The 12,672-nt window shown below is 42.8% G+C and overlaps 1 protein-coding gene across 1 annotated transcript in view; it reads left to right on the top strand.

The window, feature by feature from the left end:
* Window positions 1-49: 49 nt before the first annotated feature.
* The window catches only part of RECQL5 (RecQ like helicase 5), a gene marked incomplete at both ends in the record, with an annotated part of 35,323 nt that continues 22,700 nt past the window's right edge, over window positions 50-12,672 (top strand). The window contains 8 exons of the mRNA XM_079544280.1: window positions 50-192; window positions 401-531; window positions 1,655-1,776; window positions 3,140-3,658; window positions 4,378-4,483; window positions 4,915-5,026; window positions 6,641-6,803; window positions 7,376-7,458. Coding sequence (XP_079400406.1) covers window positions 50-192; window positions 401-531; window positions 1,655-1,776; window positions 3,140-3,658; window positions 4,378-4,483; window positions 4,915-5,026; window positions 6,641-6,803; window positions 7,376-7,458 — 1,379 coding nt within the window. The remainder of the gene's footprint in view (window positions 193-400; window positions 532-1,654; window positions 1,777-3,139; window positions 3,659-4,377; window positions 4,484-4,914; window positions 5,027-6,640; window positions 6,804-7,375; window positions 7,459-12,672) is intronic.

The following is a 12,672-nucleotide window of genomic DNA, read 5'->3' as shown; positions in this document are numbered from 1 at the left end:
GAGACGGGTAATTTTTTTGGGGGGGTTGCTTTGCTTTTTAAATTTTAAGATGGGGGTTGGCCCTTTAAGAGCGGCTTCTGACGTCATCACCCGGTGCCACAACGGCGCACGGCTGGACCCCGAGGAAGCGCAGAGAGCGGGGGCCGGGGTGCGGAGGGGTTCGGTTGGGGAAGAGGCGGAAGGATACGGCCCGTGGGTGCGTTGAGGGGGAGCTGTGAGGGGCTGGCGACGGGAAGGTGCTCCGAGACCACCAGCTGACCCGGCCTCATGGAGATCCCACAAGGAATGAGGCTGAGGGGCAGTGAGGGGGCAGCTCCCACCAATGGCGGATCTGTCAGGGGAGCAGGGCGGGGGGCTCGCCTCAGAAGGGGAGACTCAGTATCAGTTCCTCCATCCACAGCTTCTCCGAGATGAGCAGCACGGCAGCTCCAGGCCTGCAGGGCAGGGTCCGGAAAACACTGGGAAAGGTCTTCGGGTTTGAATCGTTCAAGACTTCCCTGCAGGAAAGTGCAACCATGGCTGTGGTGAGAGGTGAGGCTCAGCGTCTGAAAGCTCTGCAGCAGCTGGCTCTGAGGAGACACTGCCTGCTCCACGAAGGACCACCAGCCCTCTGAGCTCTCCTCAGCCTCCTCTGCTCAGAGGTCACATCAGTGGCATAGGAGTGCAAGCATGGGTTGCAAACAAAGTTTTCTGAGCGTGGCTTTGCTCTACCTGTTCTCCCATATTTTTATTTTGTAAGAACCCTGTTGCATTGACCAGGAATAGCATCCAATTGTAGTGTTTCCAGTATCTCCATTAGAGGCATCTGGTAGCATGCTTGTGGTCAGATGAGGTTGAAACTATCCACATTTGCAGTTAACCTCTATTCTCTGGACGATGTAGATGCTATTGGAAACACACAGCTGTGCTGAAGTTAGCTTGTCCACCACAGTTGGTTGGACAGGCAGCTCACACACTCGCAGACACACATGCACACACTGCTGACCATCTGCTCTCCTTGCAGGTCTCATAATGCAAATCAGAACAGTGTAAAATTCAGTAAACATCAGCATGCAGGATGTGGTTACAGTTTTCATCTGTCACCTGCAGATGTGCTACTGATAATAGATTGGCTGAAAGTAGTGTTCTGTCAGCTGGCTGTTCTTCCGTGTTAAAACTGTATGTGTTGGCATCTTCCTGACTTGAAGTGGTTACTCCTTAGCATGGGGACAGTTACTAACTGAATGTTATCTGCGTGGTTGAGATTTACTTTTCGGGATAAGCTTTGGGAGGGTGTGATAAAGATCTGTCCTGGGACTGGTTGTTTGCTAACTGGAGGTTTGTAAAATGAGTGAAAGCAGCTAATCTGTAAGAGAATCAGCATTAATCTGGATTAGCTGTTCAACTTCTTGTGCACCTTCCAGTATTTGTGAAAGACTGTTCCTTAATGTTCACAAAGTAATCAGAGATTCTTTGAAGGAAAGCAATGCAGGTATACAAATAATTATGCTTTTAGAACCTGAAATGAAGTGTCTTTTGTTGGTATGCTGCGTGCTACGTGCACAGATTTGCTGTTTCTCACAGATTACGTGCCTTTGTGCCCATCCTTCCAGACAGAGCCCTGGGAACTCGCCATCACTCAATAGCCTTGAGCTTTGTTCTGTTGTCTTTGCAGGCGAGAAGGATGTCTTTGTATGTATGCCCACAGGGGCAGGGAAATCCTTGTGCTACCAGCTTCCTGCAGTTCTGGCAGTGGGCATCACCATTGTCATTTCACCTCTGATTGCACTGATTCAGGTAACTGTCTCCTGTTAGCTGTGGAAAAGCAGTCAGTGAAGGGGGTCGGGAGACTCTGGAGGCACAGCTGTCTCTCTCTTTTCTGTCCACAAGGCTTTGCTGTTACCCTGCTTCTGCATTCTTGTCTTGATGTCTTGGCATGCTTTCTTTAGCCTAGTGACAGGTGAAGAGGCTGCAGATTAACTGCCTAACAGGATGGCTCTGGTTTGATATATGTAGCTCTGTAAAAGAGGGCATTTCTTCCTTGATCATAGCCTGCTGAATTTTATAACTGATTCTTTTTCCATTTTCAGCAGCTGTCTTTTATCTCCATTGTGCTGTACAGAAGCAGCAAAGTAGAGTACCCCAAAAATACCAACTCTTTACTGAGAAGGAAACTTCCATTTTACCTATAGGGTTACAACTCTAGGAATGATGAAATTGCTTTTGAAGGCATAAATTTTTTTGCATCTTTTGTTGTGCTCTTTGTGTCATGGAGAGAAGCTGGTTTAGCAGAGCTCCTCCTTGAACACTGTCATTGATATGACCTTTTGTTTGTGTATTTTGTCTTTTCTACTGTTTTCATCCCCTAATGCTTCCCTATAAGAACAGCTGTAGCACTAACAATGTGCAATAGATGGTGTTGTAGCCTGTAGTGAACATCAAGAATTAAGAACTGGCTTGAAACTGAAACCAGAATGATATGATGAGGCCTTAATCTTTCAGGATTACTCGTATCTTTTGAAATGTTCTGTGCTGGTCAAGCACAAGTGAATGGAATCAGTGTCAAGATAAGGTGAACTGTACATCCCATGTTCATCTAGATGTATCTGAATGGGATGCTGTTTTCCTCCTGATTTTCAAGACATGATTCTTGTTCACACTCCCTTCTGTTACAGTGGTGATTCACACTGGCCTTTGTGTTTCATCATATCTCAGCCAGCTTTACAAAGTCCTTTGGTTATTTTGGAATGAAATGTGCTCTGTTTTTGTATAGCAGTTTTATTCATTTTCCATCCATGACAACTCGGTAGGGTAAATTTTGAGGCATTGGTGCTCATTTCATCTCGCTGTGGCTATGACTAAGTATTCTGCACAGCTCTGTGCTGATACTCCTTAGTAGCAAAGTGACCATTTAGAGTGAATGGAAGCTGAAAAAAGGAGTTGGTTGTTAAGAGCCAAACAGATATATTGACTGCTGAAGATAAAGGCATCTGGAGTGAAGTGGTAAACAGCTGCACTATAACTGGGTGTTATCCTGAGGCTTGGTCCTGGACGTAAAAGTTGGGGCCTCACAAATCTTGCCTGTAGACTTCCATAGAGATGGAGGCTTTCTTCAATGCTATGTCCTTCTCATTTTATTTTCTTTATATATTCACTCCAGGACCAAGTGGACCATTTGCTGGCTCTGAAGATCAAAGCCTGCTCTCTGAACTCCAAGCTTTCCACCCAGGAAAAGAAGACCATCCTGGCTGACTTAGCAAGCGAGAAGCCTCAGATAAAGCTTCTGTACATCACCCCAGAGATGGCAGCTGCCTCATCCTTCCAGCCTACGCTCAACTCCCTAGTGTCTCGAAATCTCCTGTCCTACCTGGTAATTGATGAAGCTCACTGTGTCTCCCAGTGGGGACACGATTTCCGACCGGATTACCTGCGGCTGGGCACCTTGCGATCTCGCATTCCCAATACACCATGTGTTGCTTTGACTGCCACTGCTACCAAGCAAGTCCAGGAGGATATTGTGGCAGCACTCAAGCTAAAGCAGCCACTTGCCACCTTTAAGACTCCTTGCTTCAGATCTAACTTGTTCTACGATGTGCAATTCAAAGAGCTCTTGACTGATCCTTATGCCAACTTGAAGGATTTCTGTCTGAAGGCACTGGAAGTGAAGAACACCGCTGGGGTAGGTTTTTCATTTCAGGACGATGGTTAAGCTGAACAAAATCTTCCTTAGTGGTCAATGATTGGTCATTGAAATGGCCCTGACAAGTCTGTGGTAGGAAAGGAGGAAGGAACACCTGGAAGGAAGGTGCTCGTTTGCTCGTTTGTTTTTTAGTTCCTCTAAAACAAGTAGAATATGGAACTGCATTTTTTTCAAATGCAGATGTCTTCAGAAAGGGGTTGATTTAAAAGAAAATGTCTTAGGAGTATGCAAATAGTATTTCTGTCTTTGTTTTTTCATGTCCCAGGCAGTCAGTGTATGATAGTGTTCTGCTCTTTCAGTGTCAGTGATGAAATGCAACAAGGACAAACAACAGCTTGGAGCGTCGTGTTGAATTTCTTGCTCTAACACCAAAAATTCCCAAAATAACTTGGCAAATAAGTCAATCTCTGCACCTTAATTTATTGTAGTGTGGAAGGTTACTGCTTCTTGCTTTGTCTTCTTTGAGAGAGGCTGGGGGACTGTGTTTGTTCAGCATTTTCAGTCCTTGTAGGACTTGTAAAGAGGCTGTCCTTAAATCTGATTTACTTCTGTGCCAAGACAATGTCTTTAAGTTGCTGTGGAAGCAGCTTGGAGATGAGATGAGCCTTAGACATCCCTCCATTTCCTCCTTATTGATAACTGCAGCTTTGTTGATTGACTTCAGCCAGCATCACAGACTTTCTCTCCTGTGTGCCCAGGTGTACTCTGGCTGTGGCATTGTGTACTGCAGGATGAGGGATGTGTGTGACCAGCTGGCTATTGAATTGAGCTACCGAGGAGTGAAAGCCAAAGCGTATCATGCAGGTACTGAAATCTGCGTCTCTCAGCAGCTGGTAGAACTGAACTGTACCACCTTTAAGGCCTAGATGGGATTACCTAAAAATTAGCTTTCTTGGCATGGTCTGCAATACATCGGATCTTCGAGGTAAATATGGGTAACAGAGCAGAACAGCATTCTCTCCACTTCAGAGCTGTTAGTTTTGTTGGATCTTGCATGGCCTAAATATAACTGCACTCCTCCCAGGAATGTTCCAGATTTTTCTCTTTGGAACAGAAACAGCTGCTGCTGACTTCTGCTTGATCCCCAGCCAGCTTAAACATGGACAGAGAAAAGTGTGTACATCGGTTTGTTTTTAGTTGAGGGGGTTGCAATGGGGGAATGTGAGGAGGGGGCACAAAATACTTCTTCTCTTTTTTGTTTTATTTTGTTTCTTTTCATCTTCTTCCATTTCCAGGGCTCAAGGCAGCTGACAGGACTTCAGTTCAGAATGAATGGATGGAGGAGAAGATCCCAGTTATTGTTGCAACCATCAGTTTTGGAATGGGAGTAGACAAAGCAAATGTCAGGTTTGTGAAGCTGAGTGTTGTGCTCCATCAGAGACTGAAACCTGAGCAGCAGGAAGGGAAAACCTCAGTGTCTATTACCTGTTACACCTGACTCAAACACTTGATGAAGGCTTGCTGAAACTCATAAAAATATATCTGGAAGTTTTTTTAGAAGCCATGCAACATCGTATGTGGAGCTGATCTTTACACAAAATCCACGAAAAGCAATTACTCTGAATGCTGTAGGAGAGTGACATCACTGAGGCTGTCACATCTATTCACAACTGTGCCATTAAACTGTGCCTTGTTAAATAATTATGCCATCCTCTGTGCTGACAGACAGGGTTCTGTAGCAATATCAGACTTCTCACTGCTTGTTGCAGTGTAACATGCAACTAATTTCTGAAAAGAGCAATTAGAAATCTCTAACAGAGTAGCACGAATTAACCACCTGCTGAAATTTGTCTCTCCCCTGTTCATTGCAGTGGCCAATAAACCAGCAAAAAATATCTGAAGTGCATAGGGCTGATGGAGGGTAAAATATAGCTGAAACCTGCTTTTGTAGTACGGTTGATGTCCAAGAAATTAAGTGAAAATTACTCCTTATAAGTTGTTTTTCAGTAAGTTAAGGATATTAAACCCTAGCCCAGGTGCGAGGCCCTGCTGCTTAGTCTTCAGTTTTTGTTGGCAGAGTCCTGAGTATTCATGTGTATTCTATCAAGTAAGATCAAGTCAGACAAGTTCTGGAGGTGACCCTTTGTATCAAAAGGAAAAACAGAGGTGTTGTCTCTCTTTCTGAAGGAAATATTTTCTTCACTGCTAGTTCACTTTTAGTTAAGATTATTCATACCTGGTCTGCTCCTGAAGCATTTGTGTTTGGAGCAACTTTTAGCTTTTAGTCTTTTATCACACCAGTGTACATCTTTCCTGCCTCTGGGCAGAGCTTTAAAAGGACTTGTTTTGAGGCAGACTGGTATTTAAAATACTGGCAGCATTACTGTATGGTAAAATGCTCAGACCTCTCGGGGCTGAACTCAGGTATGAACTGAGTTTTTGAATATTCAAACACAAGCAGATTTAAAGCAGTCTTGTGGCAGTGCATTTAAAAACATTCATTCAGAGATTACTCACAGTTTAGCAGCAGTTCGTAGTCATATTTGCTGACTTGGGAAAGGTGCCTTTGTCTACAAGTAAGTTTGGTGAGGTAGAGTTTTCCTCGCAGACTTGACATTGAAATGTCTTTTTAAAATCAAGTATTTCTAATAAATAGGGCTTTTTAAAATCCCCTGCTTTGTGGTAGAATATTCCAGACTTCTTAAATCAGTGTCCTTATTCTTGCTCTTCACAGCTGTGCAGTTATGTTTGGATATTTGTGCGCCCTTTTGCTTTCATCCATTTTGTGTGGCATCCTGCTCACTTGTTCACATGCATTGGCTTACATAGTTCTGCTGCTTTCCTTGTGTCTTATGTTAAGACATAATTCTATGTGCAGAATCCCTTGTTCTGCCAAGTTCTCTGTCTTTTATGCTTTTGCTGCCTTATTATTTACTCTTGTTAATATCCACGAACACATTTGTGTGTGCCCTGAGTTGAGAAAGCTGCAGCCTTGTGTTTCCACTGTCTTACCACTTGCAGGTTTGTTGCTCATTGGAACATTGCCAAGTCAATGGCAGGATATTACCAAGAGTCTGGCAGAGCTGGGAGAGATGGGAAGCCCTCCTGCTGCCGCCTCTATTACTCCAGGAACGACCGGGATCAAGTTAGCTTCCTGATCAAGAAGGAGCTCTCTAAAATCCAGGTAAGTTTGGCAGAGCAAGCATCCACCTGATCCACCTAAATACACAAAGATGAAATGAGTTTTTTTCTGGAGCTGTAAGAGCAGGTGTTGAGTATACAGCTGTCTGTAACCCAATTTCAAGGGAGAGCAGTGAGGTGAGGGCTCCAGGCCCAGCTCAATCCCTAGAGAGGCACGGTTGAGCAGAAACAGGATGGTGCCTGTACCAGTTTGCCACATTGCTCAGGAGGAATGGAATTGCTTATCACTAGGGTTAGTTGACCTGTTTGTATTTGAATCATAGAATCATAGAATCACCAAGGTTGGAAAAGACCTTCAAGATCATCCAGTCCAACCGTTCACCTATTCCCAGTAGCTCCCACTAAACCATGTCCCTCAACACAACATCCAGCCTTTCCTTGAACACCCCCAGGCTCGGTGACTCCACCACCTCTCTGGGCATCCATTCCAGTGCCTGACCACCCTTTCTGAAAAGTAATACTTCCTAATGTCCAGCCTGAATCTCCCCTGCCGTAGCTTGAAGCCATTCCCTCTGGTCCTAATTGAATTGAAGACTTGTCCTTCTCTACTTTCAGGAAAAAAAAGGCACCTTAAAAGAATCTGACAAGGCTGCGATGACAGCCTTTGATGCTATTGTAAGCTTCTGTGAGGAGCTGGGGTGAGTACGCTTCTTCCAAGCAATGTTTAATATTGTGGAAACCATGTCCTACCTTTTTGAGGCACTGTTATGGCAGAGATCTTTCTGCAAATGCATGTTCCAGGAAAAAGAAAATAGTGACTGATTCAACTGATATTTTCTGTCCAGTTTGAGGAAGGCAGCCCTCAGACATCTGTCACTCATTCTCACCTCTGAGTTAACAGATGTTGGTTAATGGAGAAGTATGATTTCTCATTATATGAATTTTAATGTTTTGTCTGTGATGACTTGGTTCCAGTTGTTTTGACTCTCTTCTCCCTCAGCTATCATTTCTCTTTTAAGATAATTAAGCAGCTTTATCCAGGACAGGATAGAACCACTTAACTTTAAAACCTCAGGCGCTCTACTCTACAAAGAATGAGGTCTCCTTGATTTTCATCAAGCTTAGAAAGACCTGGTGGTGCTTAGATCTTTTCAGAAACAGGCCTAAATTATGGATGTGCCCCATCTAAATGCAGACTAGCAACCACAACATATATTGTTCAGGTTTAGTTCATGCTTTGTAAGCTGTAATTGTACTAATTACTATACTGGATAAAACACTGAAGCTATTTTCCCAGTACAAGAGCAGTATGTATTCACTAACTGAAAGTGACCAGCATGTGTCCTGCTTTCAAGTTCGTGTTCTGTTTCATTCTTCACACTTGTATGTAGGACAAGTTTTTCAAGTGATACGTGCTTTTCTGATGCTTTGGTGAGAATAGAGAGAAAACATTCTCCTTTGCTTAGGTGAACAACAATAGAAACAGTTTCACTGGCTACGTAAGAGATTTATGTAAGGAAAGCCCACTAACCTAATTAGAAATCATGTCTCTCCTTTTTTTAAGTTTTTGTTTTGTTACTCCCTCCCCAAGATTAAAACATGTGCATTCCAAGGTCACCCATTGCAGCACCATTGCCTGGCTTCTCTGCTTGCAGCTGGACAAGAGAGTAAGATGCTCTTTGAAGAAATACTACATCCCATTTCTTTTTTACACTTTGAATTAGTACAATTCTGTTCAGTATCCAAACAGCAAAAGTAAAGCTGAAATTCTGACCTTGCAAGATTTAAAATAAGAACACGTGCAGACATTTGTATTCTGGCAGGCAAATTTTTGCAGTGTATTTAGGCTATTGTTTGAGTATGATAGGAGAACAACTGTTTAAACTGCTTTTAGAGAATTGAATCAGACAAAGCTGTAGTCAGTTTCCTAATGCCCATTTGCAGAATAGAAGAAACAAACAAGTCATTGCAGTAGTAGAAGAGATCTTGGTTTCCAGGTAGTTGCTGACCACTTGGCAAGTCTATCCTGTGGTTTTGCTTGAAAGACAAAAATCAGGCAGAGAGGTAATTAACAAAATGCCAAAGTCCTCATTTGCTTCCTGAATACAGATTGCCTGCTGTGGAGTTTGCTCTGGACTTGCAGAACAACATGCTGGCATAGGTGAATTGCTCTGGGAAAGCTGTATGGGGAAAAATAACCACCTGAGGACAGAAGATGAGAACACCATATTGCAGCTGGGCTGATTCCTGCTTAAATGCAGAGCTCCAAGTACTGCTCCTCAGTTTCACTATTCATGCCCTAGTCCGTTTGTGTCTTGGCGATGAGCAGCACCCGTAGGTGGCTGCAATTAAGAAGCAAGCAACAATAACAAGGCAGAAGATGCCAATCACCACTAGCCCTGCAACAGCCCAGTCACTTGTTTCAATCCGACTCCTGAGGTCTTCCAGAGCTGAGGATTTCTCTTGTACTGGTGACATGGTGCCTTCCACCCTGCTGGAGTTAGACAAGAGCTGTATCAGATATTCATGTATCCCCTCTACGCTCTAAACCACTGCAGGCACACATGCTCTGTGTGCTGGTAAGTGTCCCTCGTCTGAAAAGTAGAGTCATAGCAGAATCTGGAGCATAAACCAGAAACAGCATAACCAAGGCCACTTCAGCAGTCAGCTCTTCAGAAAAGTAGAGGGGAAATCTGGCTGCACAACGTTTTGGCAGTTGGGACTTACATTCATCATAGCCTATCAATATTTTTAATATAGCATCTCTCCCAGCATGTTGTATATGAATCCTTCAGCTGTACAGCCCATACATAAAAGACAGGCATCCAGTGGGAAGCCTTTACTGATTCCAGTGGAAAGAGAGATCTCTAAAAATGAGAGTAGAGCGCTGAAGCACTGAGAACACACTGGAGATTAAAAAAAAACACTTATTTAAAAACAAACAAAACCAACCAAATGCACACCAACAGCAAGTATAGAACGTAACATAGAGCTTGTCATGTCCATACAATTTAGAACAGTCACTTGCATGAGAAATGCCTCCTGTTAATGGTTTTTAATGTTGAGCCACATGCTGTGAGTTACTGTGCAATAGAAGTATAAGTTTTCTGCCTACTCAGTACTTAGATTCAGCAGTAATTTAAAGTGGAATCTCAGTGGGCTGTACACACTTGCTCTATCAGTGATACTTTGCATTATGACTTTCCTATCAGCTGTTTTAAGATATATCATCTGTTGTAGAGTATCTTGTAGCTTTACTAAAGCTTCATTACTAGATGCTTCTCAAGGGAAAGGAAGCATAGATTATTTCTCACATTTTCTCTCAAAAGTGACTGCAGACCCAATGCAGGAAGAGATCTTTATTTCCAAGTATTTGCCTAACTTGTTGCCTCTTACGTCTGCACCCTAAATACTTAATGCAAATTATGTAAAGTGTTTTCAGCCTCTGCAAGTTACAGTTGACTAGGAGCACCAGCTCACACTTCAATTTTCTGAGACTTTTATTACTTTTTAAGCATCCAAAGTATACATTTTCCACTTTGGAATTATGTCAGATCGCCAAAGGTACAAAGGATACAGACACTGCTCTCAACAGCTTCCTTCTGCTTTAAAGAAAAGGTAGTCTAGATACAAGCTCTGCTGACTTAACAATTGAAAACACGTATGACCTTAAAAAGTTCCTGTCTCTTTTGATAAACTAATCTTCTAATATAGGACACTTTGAAATTGAATACAGATTGTATTCAATTTTATAAATACCTGAAGCTGTTGAGTTTGCAGCAGGCAGTTCTTCTGGTGCCTCTTCTTCACCTGTTTGAAAAGATCTTAACCTAGCAAAGATCCCTTTGCTACACCTGGATAGCTGTAGAATTAGCATGCAAATTACCTATTTGTACTGCAGTAAATGTTTAACAGCTGGCTATCTTGCAAAGGTGTGGCTAATCTAGTCAAAGGCTTTGAGCCCAGTTAGAAAGACTCAGTTCACATGTCATTAATTTCTTCCTCTCCATGTCTTTATCCACTCATACACCTATTGGAGAGTTTTTAGAGTGTTTTTGTGTTCTCTATCTTGGGAAGGTTGCAATGGGGAGAAGAGGAAGTTCTTTTTTGGGTCTTGACTGTATCCGTATTACAAATCCTGCTAGGAGGCTGCTATGTGTAAAGTGAACTCTGAACAACTCTGTCCTCTAGTCCAAACATCATCATGACAGATTAGATGGTTGAAGTCATAGAACCTTGTACTGCTGTTAGCTGCAACATAAACTCTCCCTGTTGCTTTCTTAACTGAGGAATAACAAAGGGAAAGTAATAAAGAGAAGTGAGAGAGGAGAAGGAGGATAGGAGTGGAAGGAAATTTGTTTTTCACAAGCCAAGTCAGTCTCTTCGGAGTCTAACAGGTGACATTACAGAATAGAAGCCTTTCCATTAAGTGGTTCAGCTGCTTCTTCTGAAGAGGCTGTGATCTGCTTTGTGTTTCTCAGGGAAAGGAGCTATGTATCATCAAGACTGAAGTAACTGTTTCCCCTTGTAGTTTCTTCTAGGCAAACTCAAACTGCTGCATTTGAAACAGTTTTTCAGTAGTCTGCCTTCCTCTGTGCTTTTTGAGACAGAGGATCCATGCTCACTAGTGCTCAGAGCATTCCAGATCCCTTTATGTGAATAAAGGATGAAACCAAACAAAAAAAACACATCAGGTGCAGGCAGGTTTGCAGAAGTTGGCCTACAGCCCCTTTTCTCCTTGGCAGTTTCTCCAGAAGCCAGATGCATTGTTTACAAAGTTGCTTAATTTTTTTTTCCTTTTTTCTCTCTCTCTCTTCCCTCCCCCCCAGCAGCACTGTATCTATTCTCTGCTTCTAATTCATGAACTTACAGTGGGAGAAATAGGAAAGGAGCCGTTTCCCTATCCCCTGCCTTGTGTCTGTCAGTGATGTAGGTTGTAACACAACCGGGAAATGTATCTGTGGTTTTCCTTTTGCAATAATGCCTGGCAGCTCGTTCCCATTGACAGCCACCTGTCAGAGCTGTTGGTATGTTTCCAGCCTGCTGAGCTTCCTCCTAACTGTTAGTACAGCCTGGTTCCGTGCTGCTGAAACATTTCTCAATGGGATTCTGTTAACTGCTGTAGCTGGCACTGTCTAGCACAGGCTAGGAAAGAAAGTAAGCTCTGTTCTTTCACAGGTCTCGTGATTTAATTTAGAAACTGAAATGTCTGTTGAGGCTGTCTCCTGCAGAAGAGAGGTTCTGAGATTTCCATGTCACCTTGGTTGTCACTTGTTTGTAAATAAATGAGCAAAAATATCTGACAGGTTAATGAGAAGCACCTTGGCATGTTGATCGCAGTAAATGGATGCTGTGCTTGAGCTTACCCTACCCTAGCATATTTGTTGTAAGTGGAAGCTCTGGGATAGCATAATAAAGGCCACAATTTGTTGGCCTTAATGTGGTTGTGCATGTAGCAGCTTAAACTGGTACAGTCCTCTTTTGATTGCAGTGATCAAGTTGGGGCTCAGAGGTTTAATTTCTAGGGAATGTCCCCACTTTATCCTGGAAGGTTGTTGGCTTTAGTTAATTTTAAATGCTGTTTTTGTTTTGTTTTTAATTAATTTTCAAGTAACAGTGGTAGTTTGAGGAACTTTGTCATAAATTTTAGACTGTTCTCTGTGTTGTTGGGGGTGGATTTATTTCAATATGCAAGCGGAAAAAATGCAAAATACCGACATCTAGGTTATTTTTCTTTTAAAGTGCATTAAGTTCATGAGAAGCTGCAGATGTAATGAGCATTCTAGTAATTTGGGCACAGGCATCAGAGAGAAGAGGTCTCTTTACAAAGTTTCTGTTTTGTTGTCCCTTCTGAAGCATGAAAATACTTAAAATCCCACTGTTAAAAACTTGATTCCTTTCTCTCTTGGTTG

This window comes from Tetrao urogallus (genome assembly GCF_951394365.1).
Source record: "Tetrao urogallus genome assembly, chromosome: 18".
NCBI classification, from domain to species: Eukaryota; Metazoa; Chordata; class Aves; order Galliformes; family Phasianidae; genus Tetrao; species Tetrao urogallus.
Note: the sequence above shows the minus strand (reverse complement) of the source record. Positions and strands in the feature narration are given on the sequence as shown.